The following is a 23,254-nucleotide window of genomic DNA, read 5'->3' as shown; positions in this document are numbered from 1 at the left end:
AAAAAAGGCTAGGCTCGATTTTGAAATAATTGAGATATTTTTTCCTTTGTTTCTTACATTGCAAACTTAAGTCTTCTGTCACACTATAACTTGGCTCGTCCCTATTTTTCACTCCTTAAATGTAAAGCCCCATCATAGAGGAGAGTGCACGAGCACTATATTAAACTCTTAAATAAATGAAGTGCCAGTGGCCTCACCAGTGTCATCCAGAAGATGTGCAAATCCACTATTTCAGGTAAGGTCACTGGCTGACAGATAAAGAATTGCTACTCAGACTATACTTGGGATAAAAGTTATGTAAGCAGAGGATCAAATATATTTACAAAGCAGGCCTCAGAACTCCCATATTTTTTCTGCACAGAGATACCATGACTGATAGAATGAGGTCAGGGTCAATGTGCAAAGGGTTACTGTTATGTTTGCTGGAGAAGTACATTCCTCAAGCATGAAGACATTTGTATTTAAGTCCTATGTTAAGTAACAAATGGAACACATATATCTATGTATATATATATATGTATATATATATTTGTATATATATATTTATCCTTATGTTTTCTCCGTTGACAGAAAAAACGTCTCAGTCACTAAATGTCACCTTTCAAAATTAGTTTATTCCGGCAAAAACAATAATTGCCTGATGCGTTTCGGGAGTCAAAGCTCCCTTGTTCACGGGCAACATTAGTCCATACTTCGGTTTCTATATATTCCCTACACCATTTCAATAACAACAATGACGGTCAAAAGCCTTCCCTTTAATACGGCGGCCATTTTTAAACATGTTTTATCCTACAGTTGAATAGTAATTTCACTCTAATACACACTGTGTGTTTAATAAATCTACACTTATTTCATATAGTCTGCATTTTCTATTATATTTCTCAGACAATTATATTCATTTAGTGTTTGTTGTCAATTTTTGTCGATATTACATAAGACAGATTTTGAATATTCCCAGATATTTAAAATATTATCTGTATTTCAACCCAAGTGCCCACTTGGGTTAAGATAATTAGTATCATAGGCTGGTAGAATAGATGGATAATGCTAAATGGATTGAAACTTGAAAAAGAGTTTGAAAATTATGCGGAATAGAGAGAATGATGATAAATATAACAGAATTTGTAATGTGAATAGCAGACCGTCTGCTTTAGAGTCCCAGAAAAAGTCCCAGAAAACAAATGTAAAAAAAAAAAAAAATACAAAAAAAGCGGGGTAGGGACAACCTGACCCCTTAGCTCTGGTGGTTGGGTCCCAGAGCTAAAAAGCCTTTTTTGTTTCACCATGATTTGCAGTGGACCCGGCGAACATTAAAAAAAAAACAAAAAAAACGCTTGTTTTCTTTGGAGCCCCAGGGTAGGCCATTTCCGGGGGGCATTGATTTACATATGTGGGGAGATGTGTAGACCCAGGGACCACCACCTCCCTGGGGCACAAACACTAAAGTAATGCACTGGGCTGCCTACCCTACACCCCCACAGCCCTAAGGACCACCACCTCCTCGGGCTCAAAAACGAAGGTAATGTGGGGAGGGGGCTATTTGCCCCGGAGACCGCCACCTCCCCGGGGCACAAACACTAAAGTAATGTGGGGGGGCCCAGTGAGCCCTGGGGACAACCTCCTCCCTGGGTCACTTTCAAAATTGAGAGTGTTGGGGCCACGCAGCCCATGCGCAGCCCCGGGGACCACCTACTCCTTGGGGCACTTTAGTAATGGAGTGCAGCGGGTGCTGCGTGGCCCCCCGGCAGCCCTGGGGACTGCCAGCGCCCTGGGGCAGTTTTGTAATTAAGCGTGGGGGGGTCGCGCACCCTCTGCCTGCCCCCACTGACTATCACCTCCCCAGGACTATTCAATGGAGGGGGGCCGTGCAGACCCCCTCAAGGAGCCAATGATGGCCTTGGGGGCCACTACTTGCCAGGACCGGGTCCTGCTATGCTCCAGGGTGCCCACCCCAGGGACCCGCCTGTTTGCTGTGGCTTGGCTGCAGCTTTACAGCTTCTGCCAAGTCACAGCAAACACTCTGCTTGCAGTGAGGTAGAGGTTGGATTAATGTATAGTAATAACAATTACTTTATGTTAAAAAAACTTACAAATTCACCTAAAAAAACAAAGGTTACAGGAATGTTATAGTAAGGAAATAGAATTATAAAAACCTTAGAAATTCACTGACAAATACCAAAGGTTACAGGGAGGTTATAGTTAGGTTCTGAATTTACTTGCATAAAACCATAGAAATTCAGCAGTTATAGTTAGAGTTCTTTCATGTAACTATAACTCGCCCCCAAATTAAGTATAATTCGCACCTTCGCCATGCACTGCTAATTACTACAGATAATACAGCAAGCATGACAACTTCTATAACATCCGTAAAACTCTAAGTGAAACATTAGCAGTCAAATGTTTGAAGAAAAAGCTGTGCATGGTGGGGGCGCAAGGTATAGTAACCTTAGGGTACAAGGTATAGCTACGTGAAAGAACTCGAACTACAGACTTTCTATGGTTTTGTACAAGTAAAATCAAAACCTAACTATAATGTCCCTGTAACCTGTGGATATATATCTTCTGGAAAGCACAGCTTTATTTCAGCAGCAGCCCTACTGACCCAGCCCCTTACCTTACACCCAAGAGTAATGGATTGTAGTGAATCCTAGTTTGTTTTAGCGGGATAACAGGAGATAGCTTAGCCGTAGGCTTGTAAACTTGTGCCCCCGTCACCCAGTGACTTTTAACCTACTTAGCTTGCTCTGTCATAGTCCATTTAATTATTTATTTCCTTTAAAATGGCGGCCTTGTTTACAGTTAGGCCACTTGTTATGGGTTCTATTATCAGTGTCATTGCGCCAAGGCGTCAAGATCAAGCACGAAAGACAAACATACAGTAGGCATTCACACTTAGGGATTTTCCCTCTCTATACTTTCGAGGGATTGTTGATATTAATTGCCGTCCCAAGCATGCCTGTTATCTATTGTTATGAATAACACTTATGTCAGGGGACCTTGTAGATCTGTATAAATACAACACACTTTTAGACAGATAATCAGAGGGATTCCGACCAGAGGGCATCGCCACCATCGCTGATACCGATGCTGCAGTCATCTTGACACTGATCCAGTCTTCGTGTCCCTGCGGAGTCTGAGATAGAGACCTCATTCCAAGGTAACAAGGGTTGGGGGCTCCTCTCATGGACACGGTTTTGGCAGATTAGGTTTAACGAACCCAGCTCTTCCTTTTTAGGTAGGAGGTTAGACCTACTCTCCTTAGGGTATTAGGGCTTATTCCATCTTTTACATATACATATATTTCTTTCATATATTGCATAATGGTGGGGGTCTTTATAACCATGACTCTCCTCTTTACAATACTGTTGCTTGGTATATTCATTATCCTAATCATTGCAGTTCATGCAACTTATCACAAATTGCAGTTATGTTGAATAAAAACTATTATAACTTTACTGCATCTGTGTTATTGCCTTTGTTTGTATTAGACATTATAAATCTGTGAGAAAAGGGTAATTTCCGTTTAACCACGACAACCCTGAGATATTGTATTTTGAGTCCATGCGTAAGCGACTGCTACAAATCACCTTTTACTATTGTGTTTTTGGTGAGGTACTGCTAGTAAGCCGGTAAGGTTTGGACAACAGTTACAAATAGTTGTAGGAAGAGACTTAGTCACCTACAAACAAAAGTACTGTCATCCTGAGACCAGCAGTCTTGCTCAGAGCAAGAGTCCAAACTACGACAGGATCTGTGTAAATAATTCACAAAGAAGGTGTACAGTGTTGATGGGCTTTGAGGAGGTTTTCTAAGGGAATGGTAAACAATCTTATACTTGTGTTGTCCCAATGTTAAAGAATCAATTTTCAGATTTTGAGGGAATGAGTCATATGTTAGATGAGACCTATAGGAGACTGGATGTGACAGTGAAACATCCTCACTGTGTGAACTGACTAAGGTCTTGTAGGTATTGGAATTACTATATATTTGTGCAAAACATGTATTTTAATTAGAAGGAGTTTATATTACATGTATTGCTTGTGATTAATTAGACAGTCTGGTTAATATAAACCAGAATAAAATAAAATTATACTACAGCAATTGAAAAATTAACTTATACAGAAGAACATTATCTCCCCTTTACAATATATATTTGCTACTAAGAAATATTCAAAGTGGAACACAAAGACACGTGTAAAGGCACACACACACACACACACAGACACTGTAGCAGAAGAAGACAGCACACATTTGTGTAGTCTTTACATTACCTTGGTGCATGATTGACAAGTGCCTGTGGTTTATATTTTGGAAAATTATAATTTTTAAATTCATCATTTGAAGTAATTCCCATCCAAGTTTCTTCAGATGGAGTTCCTGAAATAAATAAACAAACATAAATAAAAATACTCTCAAGTTGGAAAAGCTGCACAATCACACAACATATTCAGTGAACCTGTTGAAGAGTGAAATAATGATTATTTAACTTTCATTGACATTTAAGCATTAGTGTTGTTATGGTAAATTACTTTAAGAATATGATCAATTACCTCTAATAACCTGAGAATTTTGTTTCAATATTTGTTTATTTTTTGCAGAGTAACAACAAATACATTAAATGGTCCTCCATCCCCATCCTACTCTCTGGAAGTCTCTGATTCTTCACTGTACATTGGAGTTGAAGAAACACAGAGGGGTGTCTGTTGTCCCTTTGCTGCTTCATTATGTGGCAGAAGCCACCTCTATGATTTGTTGAGCTCTTAGGTTTTTTGGGAATCTAAGTTCTCAACTGTCTAATGAGAGCCGACCCAGGAATGTGCACCATTTGGATGAGAAGGCTGCCAAAGCTCCCCAAAAGGACTATGAAATCTTATACTTAACACAGAAGAACCACACCTTATCATACAAGTCTTGTTTGTGTGGAATCATGGCCTTCCCTGTCTAGACAGGACAGCGTGTTTGGCATCATACTAGAGATGCTGAAAAGGTGTTGTACTTCCCATGTCCCCATATTACTTCTGGCATCCACACAGAATTATTGCCCTGAGGAGTTCTTGGGTATTGGTTTGTTTAAACAAAAGCTTCAATGTCCTGGAGTACCCCTTCCAAATACGTATCTTAGGTGAGGGTAATCTCAAAGCATATGAATCAGCATGCTCAAGAATCCACCTCCTTCACCAGCATCGGTCAGTTCCTCTGAGGTCTTTTGGAATTGAGAGCCACCTGAGCAGTACCTTACTTGCTGTTTCACAGCCATCACAGTGGAGATTCCCTTGTATGCATTCCATTGAGCAGCCTCTCACTGCCTGTCAGTGAAGGAGTGTCCTAGTTTGCCTTCCCATTTATGTTGGTGGTAGGTACTCTCTCCGACCTGGTTCACACTTTTGTAGCAATATGCAACCAAGTCACCTTCCTCAGGAGCCCACCCACCAGTGTCTGATCCAGTGTCTGATCCAGTGTCTGGTCCAAAAAGCAACAATGCTTCTCAGTCTCAGCCTTGGACCATTCCAACAGGTAGCAGAGGTGGGAGTGCCTTTTACTCAAATCTGACATTTGGGATTTCCAATATTCCCTCCCTGACTGGTTTACAGCCCATCCTTGCAGACATCCAAGATCTCCTAGCCATCTTCCATGAAGTTGTAACAGGTCTTTTTAATTTTAGCCAGTATTATCATCTTAATTGTTGCTACTTGCTCCAACTAAGAAAGGACAGTTATGCCATTGTAAGTGGGGGAAATCTAACCAGAGACAAGTCCAGTATCAAGGCTTTAACTGGACTCCCATGATTGTAATGTTGAATGAGTTCAATTTAAGAGGAAATAGTTTGCAGGAACCAAGCTGATATGCTGAGACCCGATGCTTTCCATTAAAACATGTTCAATTTGAATCCCTAAACTGCACAAAAAACAGTGAAACCTTTTTAGTAAGAGTTGCTAGGAGGTCACTGGGTGGTATCAGAATGCCATCCACAAAAGAGAGCATATAAACACATAAATTCCTAACTGTGATCCCTCTCTTTGTGTGGATTTGTTTTGGCAAGGCCTCCAAGTACAGAGCAAACCGGATGGAGGGGGGAGGGAATGGTGGGGGCCTGGGGTAACAGGCATTCGTGTTGAGTTCACCTCCTTATCAAGACCTTAGTGGAGAACCTCCCGCAAATACAGATATGGGCCACCAGTGAAACGTATCCTACCAGTGCCAAGTCAATGAATCATGGATAAAAGCCTCTAGGGCTTTCTCAGGTTCGATCTGGGAAAGCCCCAGTCGACCCTGAAAAAGGCCTTCAATACATCTAGAGGTAGTAGTATTTCATTCCTAACCTGCTTGTTGCACATGTCAATTAGGTGTGGTCCCTTTTTGGTATATTCCCCCCATCTGTACCATCTGTATAAAGCCTGTCTGACCAGAATGCACTAATTTGAGCATTAAGTCACTCGATATAGTGGCCTGTATTTCCATTAGGATCTTCACATCAACATTCAGAAGAGGAATAGGACAATATGAGCCACAGTCCTATAGGTTCACTCGGGTTTAAGTATAAATGAAGTCCACCATGGAGGGAGTGAATATTTCACTCTCCACGCTACATCTCTGTAAAGTTTTGTCAAGATAACAGCTGGTCAGACCAAAATGTCTTGCACAAAGCTGGGAGGAACCCATCTGGCTCATGACCTTTATGTGGATGCATGGGTTTGACAGCTTTAATAACATTGTCTGTGATAGTGGGGAAATCTGTATTTTCCCTATCTGTGGATAAGGCCCGCTTTGGCAACTTAGAGCCTGATTTAGATCTTGGCGGTATTACCGCCAATCCACCATGGCAGCGGACCCAAAAACACCATCAAGTTGACGGTTTTCCTCCCGCAGTATTCAGATGTATTGCGGCTGAGCCTCAGACCACCACAACAGAGTGCTCTTCCTAGCCGTAAGGCTGGCTGGTTTCCCTTGACCGGTTTAGATGTTACACTCCTTCAGGTGGTGTACTGGTGGCGGATTTCCGATGGATGGAGCCCGTCACTGGACCAAATGGACATCGTACAATGGCAATGGAATAGAGGGGTAAGTCATACACACACACACACACACACACATTAATCTAGCCATATGTGCCCCCCTGCACAACACGCTACACACCACATACACACTATAATTCATTGCCATTCCAACACCACACAACACGTAAATGCCAAAAACACACTTTGGCATACATCCAAGACACAATACACACACATTGTTGACACATGGGCATAGTCAATGGGTTTGAATGAAACGTCACTGTGGTGCCAGCATTCATTTGGCTATCAATACTGAGACCAAAATGACAGCTGTGTATGTGTGTGATGTGTCATGTGCCAGTGTGTCCCCATCCATGTCCGACACAAATGTGCTCCCAACATATGCATGGCACAGTAATCCCCACCCCCCCCAAAAAAGTGACATGTATATGACTGATCTCGAGCCTATATGCGGTGCCCACACAACCTAACATCCAACAAAACCGAGATCATCATCTTCAGCCCCAACAAAACCACATGGGACGACTCCTGGTGGCCCACCGCCCTAGGCCCCGCACCCACCCCCGCAAACCACGCAAGCAACCTCTGCATCATCCTGGACCCCTCCCTCTCCATGACACAGCAAATCAATGCAGTAACCTCCTACTGCTTCCATACACTCCGCACTCTAAAATAAATCCTTCAAATGGATTCCCCCAGAGACCAGGAAGACAGTCACCCACCCATGCACTCATCAGCAGCAGACTAGACTACGGTAAAGCCCTCTACGCCGGCACCACACTCAAACTCAAACGCAAACTCCAGAGAATCCAGAACACAGCCGTACGCCTCGTCCTTGGCCTACCCCGCCACAAACAAATCTCACCACACCTCAAATCCCTTCACTAGCTCCCCATAGACAAGAGAATCACATTCAAGATCCTCATCCACGCACACAAATACCTCCACAACACCGGCCCAACCTATCTCAACGAAAGAGTGAACTTCCACACTCCCACACGCAACCTCCGATCAGCCGTCCTCACCCTAGCCACAGTCCCCCGCATCCAACGCACCACCACAGGAGGCAGGTCCTTCTCCTACCTCGCCCCCAAAACCTGGAACTCCCTCCCCACCAACATTCGCAAAACCAAACACCTCCTGCTCTTCAGAAAGAACCTCAAGACATGGTTGTTCGAACAGTGACCCTCCTTGCCCCTCCCCTTCACCCCTGCCTCCCAAGCGCCTTGAGACCCTCACGGGTGAGTACCGCGCTCTATAAATTGTTTTGGATTGATTGATTGAACCTACACAGCCAATGTGGGTTCCCTAACTTCAAGTGCAGCGACAGGGAGACGGGGTTTGGCGGTCGTGTTCGGTCTGTGGTCCAGTGGCAGCAGCGACAGAAGGCCATGTCCAGTCAAAAACTGAAGTGGAATGGGGAAAACAGCTAGGTTTGTACCCGATTAACTCTCCAAACTGTCAACTCAGGTGTGGAGGTTGGCGTGGTGTTAAGGCACATTCAAATCTGCTCGGCGGTAAAGGTGGCTGGGGCAGCCCCTATTCCCAATGCCCGCCATTGAGGCAACTGGAAATTCTTGATTGAGTCGGTGGGACTAGGGCGCTCGTTTGCCTATGGTCCCGCCAACATCTAAATCAGGTGAATGGACTGCCAAGACTGCAGAAGGTGTTGCCTGATGTAAAACCGGCAACGAGACAGTTACCGCCATAATCTAAATCAGGCCCTTAGTCTGCTATATAAACTTGGACAACTACCTTTTTCTAATATAGCTGCTGGTAATATTTCTGGAAAACCTTTTTTTTTTTAGCTCCTGACTACGCTTCCCCTCCCACCTCACATTGGATTGTGCCTGTCTGCTCTTTAGCTTTGCTGCTGAAAGTAGCCTCCCTTTGTTATCTCCTGTCTAGTACATCTGCTTACTTTGTTCCAGGGAATATTCTGCTTTATTAAGTTCTATAAGTTGGATTTGACCACTAACTGCTAATAAAGTTCACCACGTTTTTTGTAAGTGGGTCCATTTGTGTTTATGATCTAATTAATCTAATCTGTCCTGGAGGCTTCTTCTTTACACTAGCTTTAATGCTGTGCAGTCTAGGTAATTCTGATATACATACTTCCCCAATCACTGCCTTCAGTGTGTCTCAAAAAGTACTTAGGCTACAGTCCTCTCTATTGTTAAAGAGCAGGTATTCTTTAATTGCAAAAGTGATGGCTGCATTACTGACTGTTTCTCTCAAAATGTCATTAAGGTGCCATCAAGGGTCTCTGATCTGAGGCGCCTGTTCCCACCCAAGAGACATCAGTACTGGTGCAAGGGCAGAGATTACCATTACCCTGTGTTCCACTGTATCTTATAATAATGTGAACAATGTATTGTCTAAGAGAAACGTATCCAGTCTTACATATGTTTGTGCACAGTGGAATTGTCTATATTTCAATCTCTTGTTTTATACTATGGTATGCAGCACAGGTTTACACATCAAGGATATTGTACACCACTCCAGTGCTTGTGGTGAATGACACTTTTGCCAATAACACACTCCTTTTGTTTAAGTTATTGGAGTTTTGTATATATTATTCTAGCCCAAAATATACCCGAATTATAAAACAGTTGTCAGCTGGCCAGAATTTGACAAGATTGACAAATCTTGAATAAAAGAATTGTTTGAAGAACTGAAAAGGTTAACTATCACTTGGCTTATAAAGTATAGACACCAATCAAGATGGGGCTGCTCTGATTCAAAAGCAGCTTTGGAACTTGTTTGTTCTATGGTTTAATCGAAAGTGTCCAGGTACGATACCGCTTGATAGGAATAGTTTAAGGTTGGGTCCAAGTATAAATCAGAAAGTGCACTTACCTCACAGGTACAATTAGTACATTTGGGTTAGTAGAATTCTTCTTAAGGCATTATTTGGGACTGGCATGCTGTTAAGGTGGCACATTTGAGTGTGCCCCCTCATCTATATTGCTCACAAGATTTCTGTGAATACAGTTTGTAAACACAGGAGAACCCCAAAAGTCTGTATGGTCAAGGAAAGAAAACATTCCTAAGTCAATTACTGGGCACAAACTCCACTAGTAACACCACACAGAAGTGCACTGGGAGTCTGATGCTGCTACACCTACTTCAAAGGGTAGGTTAGCTTTCGGCCCTTTATTTCATATCAGTAAATGCCCAGGATCATCCAGAGCTATTGGTTTTTGCCATTATCTACAATGTTACCTATTTCCATTTTTATAACTGTAAACTATTGTGCCAAAACAAATACTTTGTAATATTTTCCCATCGCATGTTGCTTATTTTCTAGTTATTTTCACCCTTCAGGATACACATGTTTCTCATACTGTGGAGGCAAAAATTTAATTTATGTTGATATTACTGTTGATTCTAGAGAACATGGATGATTATTGATACTTACCTAAAAGTCTAAAAATCAAATGAAGTTCATCTTCTACCGTTGAACCAGGAAACAGAGGTCTTCCAGATGCCATTTCAAAAAATATGCACCCTACGCCCCTTAATTAACGAAGGGGAAAGAGAGAAAGGAACAACCATTAAAACATTTTCACAACTCTTCATACAAATTAGCAGCATTTAACTGTATTTATTTGACTGCAAAATATCTTCAGGAAATAGTGAAAAGAAAGTGAAAGCATTATTTTAAAAATAGAAAAGGAAAACAATTCTGAATAAATCAGCTCTAAACCAGGCTTACTTGAGGTGACATTCAGAAAGACTTTAATAGTGTTCTCTCCTTCATTAACATGTTCATGCAAGTCATAACTGTTTAAGGAAACTTGCATGTAGCATAATTTAAGACAGTTACCAAATAATTAAAGAAACTAACATATGTTTGTCTAATTTATCTTTTATAACAAGTGGTTTTAATCTAGAAAATATGGATGTATAAAAACATATTGGGTCCAATTGAGAAAATTTAAAAATCAACAAAAAGGGGACAATATTGGGGTCAAGCAGCAAAACCAAGGCAGTTTCCATCTGTTAAACAAGCAATGCCTTTGTGACCACTGCTTTGCCATTAGTTTTAGGAATGCTGTAAAGTATCCCTGATGCTGTACAGCATGGCTAATAAACAGGAAAAAAGATTACGCAGCCGGCTGCTTCATTTTATAAGTAGAACCAAGCACACAAGCTCCTACAAAAATGGTGCAAGCATTTTCTTCTTTTTGCTTGCTGATCAAAGCTGGATAGGTAAATTACAAAAAAATAGTAAAGCGAGTGGTTTGGGGAAAGGAAGTGGGTGAATGAAGAACACAGATGGAGAAGCAACACTGACGCCGCAATCACAGAGGAGATAATCAACATGGACCATGAGTGGAAGCAGAACTGAGGGTCACGAGGGAGGCAACACAGAAGGCGCAGGTGGGGAAAGCAACACGTGGGGGAAGCGTAAACGGAGAATAGCAACAGGGAGGGGGTGGAAATCAATTAACAAGATAGAGCGCTATATGGAGTTTAAGCACACAGGAGAGCAGCTTGAGCAGTGCAGCTCTATAAAAGAACTGATACCGTAAGGGAGAGCAAGTTCAAGTTGAAAAGTAAATCTGTACAAACCAATGAATCTCGAAGACAAAAGGTGTTAAAAGTAGAACTTTAATACCAATATGAAAGGAAATGTTCAGGGAAAACTTGGAAAACACATAGAAAGGGAAAACATATGCTCTTTGTTAGACTTAGCATCCTTGGCGTGGTACCCCTAACTTTTTGCCTCTGCGTCCCAGGTTGTTTTGTGTGCTGGACTTTGTTTTTGCTATTTTTGATACTCTGGGCACTTTACCACTACTAAACAGTGCTAAAGTGCAAGTGCTCCTATGTAAAATGTATGTGTAATTGGCTTATTTATGATTAGCATATTTGATTTACTAGTTAGTCCCTAATAAAGTGTACTAGAAGTACCCAGGATCTGTAAATCAAATGCTACTAGCGGGCCTGCAGCACTCGTTGCGCCATCTACATTAGTAGCCCTGTAAACATGTCTCAGACCTGCCACTGCAGTGTCTGTGTGTGCAGTTTTAAACTGCCAATTCGACTTGGCAAGTGTACCCACTTGCCAGTCCTAACCCTTCCCTTTTTAGGTTGAGCACAGCAGCGCACAAGCGCTGCTTTTCCGATGTGTTGTCATGTATCTGGGCTTTTAACCACACCTGCCGCATGCTCATCACTATCACTCGTTCGTGGAGTTGCCTTTCAAAAATCCTTTCCTTTCATTGGTAACTGCTTAAAGTTTGTCCCTCCTTAGGGCGGGTTTATTACTGCCTTGGCCATCGAAATGTTATATGGATAATTGCTCTTTTGCTAATAACTTCGACTGCAAGCAAACTTTTTCCTTTTGCGTGTCTCCTTCTCACTCACGGCGGCACTTTGAATTGGCTTGCTTATGTTAACTGTTTTACTTACTATTTTCAGTTTGTGTGGCAAGAAAAGTACAGTTAGTAAAAAGCTCTAACTCAAGCAAACAAGGGACCTATTCCATTGCAAATGCTTGTTATACATGAAAGGCACCCCTACGGTAGGCCCTAGATAGCTCCATGGGCAGGGTGCAGTGTATGTTAAAGGTGGGGCAGGTACTAATGTGTGTTACATGTCCTAACCGTGAAATACTGCTAAATTCAGCCATCACTGTTGCAAGGTCTATCTCTCTCATAGGCTAACATGGGGGCTGCCTTTAAGTATTATTAAAGTGCAGATTCCCTTTGAGAGCAGATAGAAATGTGGGGTCTCTGAACTCATAATTTAAAAATACATATTTTAGTGAAGTTGGTTTTTAGATTATTAGTTTAAAAATGCGACTTTTACAAAGTAGGCTTTTTCTTGCTTTACCGTTCTGTGACTCTGACTGTTTGTGGATTCCCTGTCAGGGTCAGTTTGACAGTTGGGCTCTTTGTGAATCCTTTCTAGACAGTGAGACAAAGGGAGCTTGGGTGTAGCCTGCATATCCTGATGAGCCACCTGTGCTAGAGTGGAGGGAGGAGTGATCACTTACACCTGAATGGTGTGTGTCTGGGGCCTGGCCTGGGAAAGGCAGGATCTCTTAAACTGCAGAGACTTTCTTTAGGCCTACTTCAAAGGCAGAAAGGGGTATAAGTATTGGAACCAAAACCCCTGAAAATTAGATTACTTCAAGGATTCAAGAGGAACCTCTGTCTGGAGAATAGCTAAAGAGCTGAGGAGAAGTGCTGTCCTGGCCTGTGACTGTGTTGTGTTGGGCTATCCTGCAGTTGCTGCTTCTGCGTGTGCAAGGGGACAGAGAATGGTCTTTGTTGTGCATTCCTGCTTGAGTGATATTTCCAAGGGTTTGGAGTAGAGCTTGCCTCCTGTTTTAAAGCCTCAGGGACAGCAAAGGCTTTACCACCCAGTTCTGAGTCTGTCTGCTGTGGACTCTAGCTTGCCAGAGGGTGCAATTCCAGTTCCTGGGCCCCTGGAAGTGAATATTTGGAGAAAAACCTGTCTAATGATGCCAGCCGATACCCTGCAACTTCGCAAAGGATGCTGCTGCCCAGAACCACAAAGCCACCTGCCCCGAGGTCGTGTGCCTCGCGGCAGTGCGACAACCTCATAGGCTTTGAGTCGCTGCAGTCGCTGATCCAGCCCGACATCGCTGATGTCGAAGTGTCGCATGTCCAACATCTGTGACATCCAAAGCCACTGCAGCGCCTACGGCCCTGCAAAGTCAAAGTGATTCTGTGAGGTCACCCTGCAGCCTCGTGACTTCGTATCTGCCGGAACCAAAGGACTGACTTCACAACCGACGCTGCTTCACCTCCACCGCTCTGCAGCAAGGACCAGACGTCGCTGCACGATGCCTCTGCCCTTCTGCCCCGTAGCACCGGAACCGAAGCTGCATCAGATCCTGCAACGCCTTGCTCCCTGACTCCGTGCACCAGCCTGTTTTCTATTTATTTGTTAAGGTACTGTACCAGGGGGTCAAATGACTCCGTAAACTGCACGATTGGGGTCGCATTGTAGGAAACAACTCCGTCACGATGCCGCTTAATACCAACTTGCAGCATTTGTGCCTTTAGGCACTATTGTTGTGTTTTCTAGTGCTACATTCATATATTTAACTGTGTATTGTGGATTTTTATCATATTTGGCCTTGTTTATCTAGATAAAATAATATCTATTTTTCTAAACCTGAGTTGTGTCAATTTGTAGTGGTTCACTATATTACTGTGTGTGTTGGTACAAATACTTCACACATTGCTTCTGAGATAAGCCTGACTGCTTGTGCCAAACTTCCAAGCGGGTAAGCAGGGGTTATCTTAGTGTGTTTCTCCATTACCGTGACTAGAGTGAGGGTCCTTGCTTGAACAGGAGGCAACCTGACTGCCAACCAAAGACCCCATTTCTAACACCCTTTCCTGGAGTGCTTTTTCGAAAAATAAAGACAAAGGTACCGAAAAGCAGACACTTCTGGAAGGATAAACGGACCCAATAAGCGAGATGGGGAAAAGGCAATGCTCCACAGGAGGAACAAAGCCTAGATAGATGGGCTAATTCAAATAAAATCACTGAAAAGCTGATAGAAAGCAATGCACAGAGTTGTTTTCCAAGTCAGCTATCAACATGCCACCAATAAGTCTTTTGCAACCAGCCAGCTGTGCTGTCTTATCAGGCTTCAACCTGAGAAATACACAAAATGGCATAGTCACCTTGAATAGGCAATTAGCAAACAGATTCATAGATTGACTGCAAATGGAAACACTTTTCAAAGGCAAGCATGAAACATGCTACTTACTCCCTTCCCTGTCCCTAAAAAAAATAGTCACTCAAAAATAAGGTACTAGGGGAGCAGATTTACACGGTGATGGAAAAAGTACTAAGACAATTAACCATTGGAATAAATAATAAGTAAACAGGTACAGAACACTTTGAGGTTTCACTCTAAAAATATCTTTGAAGTTATCATGCTATCATTTTGTCTACAGCATTTACATTTTAACTTTGAAAACTCTGACCATTAAACTTTTTAATATATTTCTTTTCTAATATTAACACTTATTTGCCATATCAAATTTCTTTATTCAGAGTTCAGAGATTGTCAAAAACATAATCTTGTGAGTTCAGGGGCATTCACAAACTTCTCTCCAACCCCTTGCCACAGTACTTAATTTGTAAAAGAATAAGTGCCTCGGCCCATAGCCCTGTCGAAGGTCTGTGATCCAAATACCAAGGCTACATTGCCTTGATTCCACCCCATGCCCCTTTCATACTCCATTAGACATGCCATATCCCTTTGTCACATTAATGCAGGCAGGCTCTTTTTCAACCCTGCGTTCTTTCTTTGTCAAGGTTTTTTCATTTGTCTCTTCCTCCTTCTTTCTCCTTTTTTTCCTCTTTGTCTCTCTTGTTCTCGGTCAAAGTATGATGAGGAAAAATAAGTGCCGGTCCCCAAAAGTAAGCTCTGGTGGCCCCCACCAGCAACCTTTAGCTCAAATTAAGCACTTCCTTGCCACCATGTAAACACCTGGAGATTTTCTCCAGCAAAGAGCAGGAACAACTCCCTACCAGGGTAGGAAGGGTGACACAACACCCAAAAACGTTGTGAGAGTGTGAAGTAAGGGGGTTTGCATGTGGGGGGGGATCCCCCTCTGGTGAAAAAAAAACAAAAGAAAAACATGTTCATTTGCAGAGCCGTCTGCACTGCATTCTCCCATTACAGACTTATACCCACCGTATAACTCCGCAATGGGTAACTACCAGATAATGGTACACCAGAGTCTGGGTTTTACCAGATGCAGTAACGCATCTGACGAAACTAAATATGTTTATGTGCACGTGGACCTCTTGCTGAAATATATATTAACGTATTGTGGTTCAACTCTGCCCTGCAACCCAGTGAAGGAAGGACTGCTTGCTGGAGAGCCTATTTACTCCTCAATGTAGGCCAAGCGATCAGAGCACATTTTCCTTGCAAAGTAAACACTTTTGAGGAGAAGTCCTACTTTATCACTAAGTTGTCTCAAAAATCTCCATGTGCAGGGAGTTAACTCATAATTAGACCCCCAGTCACCTCACGCCAGTTGATTACATAGTTCAGAAAACCCTTGTTTTGAAGCATAGATGGTAACTACTGCACATGAGTCAGTTGGGTGAATATACTTGCATTTATGAAGAGAAGTGCCACAGTGTGGACCAGAAGGTGGAGTTACGAACGCTGAAACCACAAAATCGCTTTCCCTCCCAGGTAAACATTTATTGATGCTCCATCCACCATCCAAGAAAAAAACAATCTCAGTATATCCCTTATAGCCCACTGCCAAGGCCTGTAATGGTTGTTAAAGGGTCTAAATCAGAGTTATGGGTCCAAGACACAGGTGAGGGCCTGTAAGGAGGTTAAGGGCCTTTAAACAGTAAAGCCCGAGAAAGAAAGGATACGAGGCTGTTAGGACATTCCATCCACTGAGGATAGAATTGACAACATTGAACAGGGCGAAACAGAAGGACACACACTTGAATGCTAGTGTAAACGGCACGTGCCAGCCATTACTGGTCCTGAGCTACTCCACTGTCTTCAGTGAAGCGCTCTACATTTCAGAGCTCTCATTCTTTGTGAAACTTTTTGTTAAAATGTTGGTTAAGATAATTTGCTGGGTCACCTAAAGTACTCTTTGTGCTCTAATGTCAGGCCTTTTGGGAAGACTATATCGCAACTCAGCTGTAAAACGTGGAAACATATATTCTTATTGCTGCTTAAACCCACTTACCACATGTCGATTTGTGTGGAATACTCTGAAGATCCAAGAAGGACATCTGGCGGTCTGTACCATAACGTGACAACTTCGTTTGAGTAGGTTTTTGTGGGAACTGACTTCGCTCTAGCCAAACCTTGATTGGGGAAAACATATCGATAATCAGTTTCAGAAGTAGAAGTGATGCTCCTGCCAACATCTGCATTTTTGTCTTAATTTCTAAACATGTTAAGATGGCAGTGTAGATCTACTTGAAGCCGATCACAGTTATACTCAGTTCAAAGCAAAGCATTAATGACTTATTAAGTGCCACATAATGCAATACAGCTGTAGTTGGTAACAAGGCCATCTAGAATGAAAATGGTGGCTTGTAGTTCAGTTAGAGAACAGGACAAACTGAGGTCGTCTCTTACACAAAAATTACAATGTGTACCATGGTTTCAAATCTGCACACATTATTTAGACAATGTGCAATACAAATTGTAATAAGAAAGGGTAAAACAGATGACTGCAATGAGTGGGTTTGTTGTGAGACACTATATCGGAATTTCAGTGTCATCGATTTAGAGAGGACAGCCAATTCATTAACACACAACTCGGAGTGTTTTTTTACTAACATGTTTGATGAATGTCCATGTCCACTACCAATCCTCAATAAACTATGTTTAAAATGTCTTTGCTTCTAGCCAAGAACTTGACCTGAAGAGATATCTACAATTTAGTGGCAGTCAGAGTATTACCCGTTTTATCACTAAACTCAATTAGTGCTGCTCCAAACATGAGCAAGGCCTCAAATGCTTAAATAAGTCATTCTTGCTTCTCTCTGAAAACAAACGGATTACATTTTAGATCCTTTCTGACATAGGACAGTAATAAGGGTGACCTTGCTGCCAAAAGTCAGCAAAGCGGCCCTTAGGGCCCTACTCTCCTCACAACTGGAAAATTATATCCTGAAAGGCATTTAGGCTGACTCCTGTCCCTTTGATGAAATAGCCCTTCTGAATATCACAGAAGCAAGTCTGACCTTTCTGGATTCAGGTCAGACTTGAGCACTGCTACTAGTTGACCTCGTTCGTCTGAGTATTCAATACCACAGACCATAATGGGCTACTGTCCTGGCAATGGCTTCTGGCACTGAGGAAACACCTAACTCATATTTCATGTTTTTCGAGGAAAAAGGTCCACCCCCAGTTAACATCTGCCACAAGTACCATCACCTATTGAGTCACACAAGAATCACCAACATTGTTTATCTTGTTCCACATCTACATGTCAAACGTGGCGCATCTACAAAAATGGTTACCATATATTTACACTACTGATATCGCAAAATTATATCAGAGATCTGACGATATGCTATACGTAGCGGTCTTACTATCATGTGCTTAGCAACAGTTTAATTAAAATGGACCCTGCTTCAATGCTGTCATCCATAGGGATTTTGTTCTTGGGCCTTGCTCCTCTCCCATAAAAACAGACAGCATCCCTGGGCGGGCACCAGAATATCGTAGACAGAATATTGTCTTACATAAATGTTATGTCCTAAATATTCTTTACAACAATAGTGCCCCTTGAATTAATAAAGGAAAATCTAAAATGGGATTACATTTTCACGAATCATACTTACACCATAATATTTATAGCTGCCAAAATTTCAAAAAAGACAATCTGGCATACAACCACATAACTGGAATGTCCTAATTTGCCTACTCAGACATTGTACAGCCACAAGGGCACAGTTTGAAACTGTCCTCTACTCTCTACTGATACCAAAAAAAGCATTCAGTCTCCTAGGCCTCATGTGCCGGCTGCAATTAATCTACAAACAAATGATCCAACATCAGAAAGACGCCATGGGCTGAGCAGTGGTAATGTCCCACTTGGAACACATTATGTACTCAGGTAAGAAAAAAGAAGAGTCAAACTGCAAGAAGATTTTATTATCTTCCATCTGCAGCATTCAACATTACCCTGATTTTGAAGGCCAAGCATTGGTTCCTGAAAAAGAAAGATCACAATTCAGAACACTGTGTTTTTCACAAAGATAGTCTTGTGCAGATCCTCCAACTTTGCCAGCAAGCCAGAACCCTAATGTGATAGTCTACAAATTATCAGCCATACTCCTGGCCAAGTACAAACACATTGTGGGAACCCATAAACAAGTACATGGCTCAATGCATAGGAACTCCTTCCCCTAGCCTTCAGGCTGTCTACCCTGTGGACATTCCCATATTATTTGGTGCTAGATAGGTAGTGCCAACTAGAATGGCTGTGGTCACTGAACTCCCAGGAGGATAGAACAACTAGTACTTCACTCTGTACCTCAGATATCGACAAAACACAGCACTAAGAGGCATGGGCAAGGGTTCCCACTGGGACTCTAAATAGAGCAACTGAGCTGGGCTCACAGTGCTCTGAGGTTCTGCTCTGGAGTCCAGACTGACTCTCTTTAACGGCATTGGCATGACTGAATGTACACCCAAAATCTGCATGATCCAATCTGCCAGGCACCTTTGAACAAAGAGTTATCTCCCTGCTTTGTCGACATTCTCCTCTCATTTACAGTTGTTACAAGCTCTAACTTCTTTTTCAGCACCAGTCCACCACAAGGAGTGAGTGACTCCAATAGACTATTTCAGCGAATGCAGATGGCTCCATGGAATGACATATTTATGACTGAAACTTCTCACCAGCCCCAAGCTCATAATCACCATTTTAAATGCCCTCATTGGTGAGACAAATAATAGTTCCAGATATATCACATTATTGGGGTCATTACGACCCTGGCGGATGGCGGTAATTTGGTGAAAGGTACTGCCAACAGGCTGGCGGTACCTTTTCCCAAATTATGGCATTGGCAGTTTGGCTCAAGCCAAATCGCCAATGTACCACTCCGTCCGCCAGGGTGGTAACAGCTGCTGGGCTGGAGACTTTAGTCTGCAGCCCGGCGGGCGGCACAATCCCATCCTCGGGATTCTGATCCCACCTACCGCCATGGTTTTTGTGGAAATCTTACTGCCACGAAAACCATGGCAGTAGGCACTATCAGTGCCAGGGAATTCGTTCCCTGGCACTGATACGGGTCTCCCCTGCCCCCTTCCCCGAGTCCTTCCCCACCCTCCCCCTCCAGACTCCCCCCGAAATTCACACACCCAGACACGCACACATACACATGCATACACACACGCATACCCACATCCACCCACGCATGCACACATACATACCCACACACCGCAGCACACATTAATATACATTGTCGCACACACGCATGCACAACACGCAACAGACATGTACACTCACATTCAGTCATTCATGCACGCATTCCACGCGACTCACACCTGCATGCACGCATACAAAAACAGACACCCCCCACCCACACACACACAGCACCCCTCACCCCCCTCTCCTGTCGGAGAACCCGACTTACCTGTCAGCAAAACACCGCCAGGCCGTATCATGGAACATGATACGGTAGGCGGTGTTTTGCTGGTGTGGCGCTGTTGCTGGCAGCAGCGCCACCTTACTGCTGTCCGCCGCCATGACTGTCGACGGAATTCCGCCAGCCTTCTGATGGAATCCTGCCGATGGTTATAATGCGGTTGGTGGCTGGTAGCCATGGCAATGGTATGTTGGAGGCCGTAGCTGTGTCGGTAGGCGGCATTTGCCGCCAATGTCATAATGAGGGCCTATGTGTTTTTATGTGGTCTGACATACAGCAAAGCACTGTACAGAATTGCCAATGTGGGAAAAACTCAAATGAGCATAGAATCTTTTGCCTGGACAGGCAAGGCAATCCTCAAAACAGTGCAAAATTTAAATGTAGTATTCTAAGACCATGATGGTAAACTAAGGAAACTGAAAATGTCAGAAGGGGACTGGGAATTTTGTAGACTTGATTTTATCAATAAAGGGATAGACATGATTCAGCTGATGATCCCAAGTGGTAGCATAGCTTAATACACAATGTAAAAGGTGGCAGTCCTTTTGGGCCCTGTTGATATTTAGTTTCAGAGGAGGCTGATAAATCAACATATAAGCACCCCAAAGCCAGTTTTACTATCTGCAAAGAACACATCAGTGCAAGCGTTGTTTATTTGTTGTCACAATGACATTGTGGCAAGTAAGCCTTGCCGTCTTACAGTGTGGAACTAAAGTACATATTTAAAAGTTATTTAGTGGAGCAGAGTAGACTTACACTGTAACCTGTTAAGGTGTAAAATAAACAGTGAGCAGGTGCAGAGTAGGCAGCTGCATTATTCACTTTATACTATATTCAATATTTAAGACAAGGTAAGAACAGACGGTGTTAAGGTCCGTGGAATTATCATCGTGATTTTTACACACTCACCTACATACATACTCGAGATCAAAAACATGCATTCAGGCTGCATCCTGTAATGGTGCGCTCCCTGTACCCCTACCACTAATGAATGTTTTATTGTCCGGACAATTCCCAAACACATGTCAATAGAGTATAACATCGTACCAAAGTCTGCTAATTTTAATTCTCCTTTCTCATTGATGAGCAGGTTTTGTGGCTTCAGGTCTCGATGAAGCACTTTCCTTCTATGACAGTAGGCCAAGCCACGTAATATCTGGTATAAGAAGATCTATTAAACGAAACAAAGTAAACAGATTTAGTATTCAACTAAAATCGAAAACAAAGATAAGCATATAAGGTGCACAAATTACATTACACCGACAGCATCAAAACACAAAGGACCCGATTCACAAAGGTAAACTTAGACGTTTGGTCTACACTTAGACGAAATGTCTACGTTTCCGACTTTGGGAATTCACAAAGGGCATTTACGAGTAGTATCTTTAGGTCACACTCGGGCAGAGACTTAAAAATAGTACTCGTAAATGCCCTTTATGAATTCCCAAAGTCGTAAACTTAAACGTTTGGTCTAAGTTTACACATATATATATATCTATTCCCCTGAAAAAAACAAAGGTTAAAGTGATGGTATAGTTTATAACTAGGGCTCCAACTTTTACATTTTTTGCTGATAAATAAGGATAAAAAAAACAAAGCATTTCCTGTCTGAATTTATTTTTAAAGGGGGAGGAATACGGAAAATGTTTCTTCTTGTAGGTGACTCTTCATGCTGTTGTTTGTGATTTCCAGGACAGCAGCTGAGCAGATAAACAGCATGAGAAGTTAAAAAGCAGGTTACGACTTCCCAAAGTACAGACGTATTTTAACATATATTTGTATTATAATGCTGATATTTACCTGTAGATGTAGTGTTTCACTATATTTGGCTGCCTAATTTGCTAAGACGTGACAGGCAACAAAGTATGAGTGTGAGTGCATGTTTATTAGTTAAATACATGTGGAAATATACCATGTTCTCAAAAAACAAAATAAGTATGGATAAATACCAATAAGATGTCAAACAAATAAATATGGATGCAAACAGAAATATTTTTAACAAATACATAAACAACATTAATCCGGGAGCTCTATTTATAGCTAGATGAAAATGTGAGTTTAAATTTAACATGCTAAATTAAAATAAACTACTAAAACTCACCAGTTATACTTAATACTATTACTCACACCCTCACCATGCACTGAGTTATTATCAGTGATGTCACAGAGCATGCAAAGAGTGATAAAATATGTGAGATCATAAGCAGTGACAGCCTCCCTCCCCCCAAAGGCCAATCAACCCCACCCTGGATGACCTCATGACTTCGTTGGTCCAAACAATATGAGATGGCCAAATATGTTTGTTGGGCTGGCCTGCACACCACAGACTACAATGAAAGCACTATTGATATACAAATATATATATCACTCACACATATACATATATTTATAATACATATACAAAATCTATGGCAATCTCATGGGCCATGAGCTCAAAGAATGGGTGTACCTTCCCATAAGGCATATAGCATAGAGAGATCTGAAGGCCTAACTTGGCTGAGGAAAACATTTTCTTTCAGAAAGAATCAATCCATTTCACTGTTCTATCCGGAGAACAGGCTGGAAAAGAATTCAGAACGACCTCATTACTAAAATCCCAAACTATCAACCTTCCAGAAGTAGGAAGTTTAGGTAGGAAATCTGGATCACGTTGATTGGTCCATGCCTCCAATCCACAAATCGACTAATCGGAGGGCTGAAGGGTGACATGTGGCCATGAATGTGTCAGTTATGGCTTCACTGAATGGCAAGAGCAGTTTGAATAAAGTTAGTCAAGGATGGAGAATTTCAGTTACTAAACCTGCCTTTATCTCAATACTGTCTAAGATTTCTGCTGTCCTCCCTACCTCTACTGCAAAAGAGGCACTTTCTTCGGTTGACAGCCCAGGTGGTGAGCCCAAATCCATGGCAGGAAACAAGTTCATCCCACATGCACTTTGAAGGGCTAAATATAAGCCACTGTCAGTGTAATGATGTAGGAGTAAATTGTCTATCTCCGCCTCATCACCACTATTATGGGTAACAGTAGGTATGCCCTGAACCACATCAGAATCAGAACCAACTATAACTTGATGCCTCTGGTA

General features: G+C 42.3%; 1 protein-coding gene across 5 annotated transcripts in view; it reads right to left on the bottom strand.

Moving 5' to 3' along the window:
• CDK17 (cyclin dependent kinase 17) overlaps positions 1-23,254 on the bottom strand; it is a 410,092-nt gene that overhangs the window by 67,871 nt on the left and 318,967 nt on the right. For all 5 annotated transcript variants that reach the window (XM_069229533.1, XM_069229534.1, XM_069229532.1 and 2 more), the window contains 4 exons: positions 21,219-21,342; positions 16,748-16,868; positions 10,438-10,535; positions 4,272-4,377 (listed from right to left, as the gene is read on the bottom strand). In XM_069229533.1, the coding sequence (XP_069085634.1) occupies positions 4,272-4,377; positions 10,438-10,535; positions 16,748-16,868; positions 21,219-21,342 (449 nt within the window). The remainder of the gene's footprint in view (positions 1-4,271; positions 4,378-10,437; positions 10,536-16,747; positions 16,869-21,218; positions 21,343-23,254) is intronic.

This window comes from Pleurodeles waltl, chromosome 4_1 (assembly GCF_031143425.1).
Source record: "Pleurodeles waltl isolate 20211129_DDA chromosome 4_1, aPleWal1.hap1.20221129, whole genome shotgun sequence".
Classification (NCBI taxonomy): Eukaryota; Metazoa; Chordata; class Amphibia; order Caudata; family Salamandridae; genus Pleurodeles; species Pleurodeles waltl.
The sequence above is the reverse complement of the archived record's forward strand: the minus strand, read 5'-3'. Positions and strand labels throughout refer to the sequence as shown.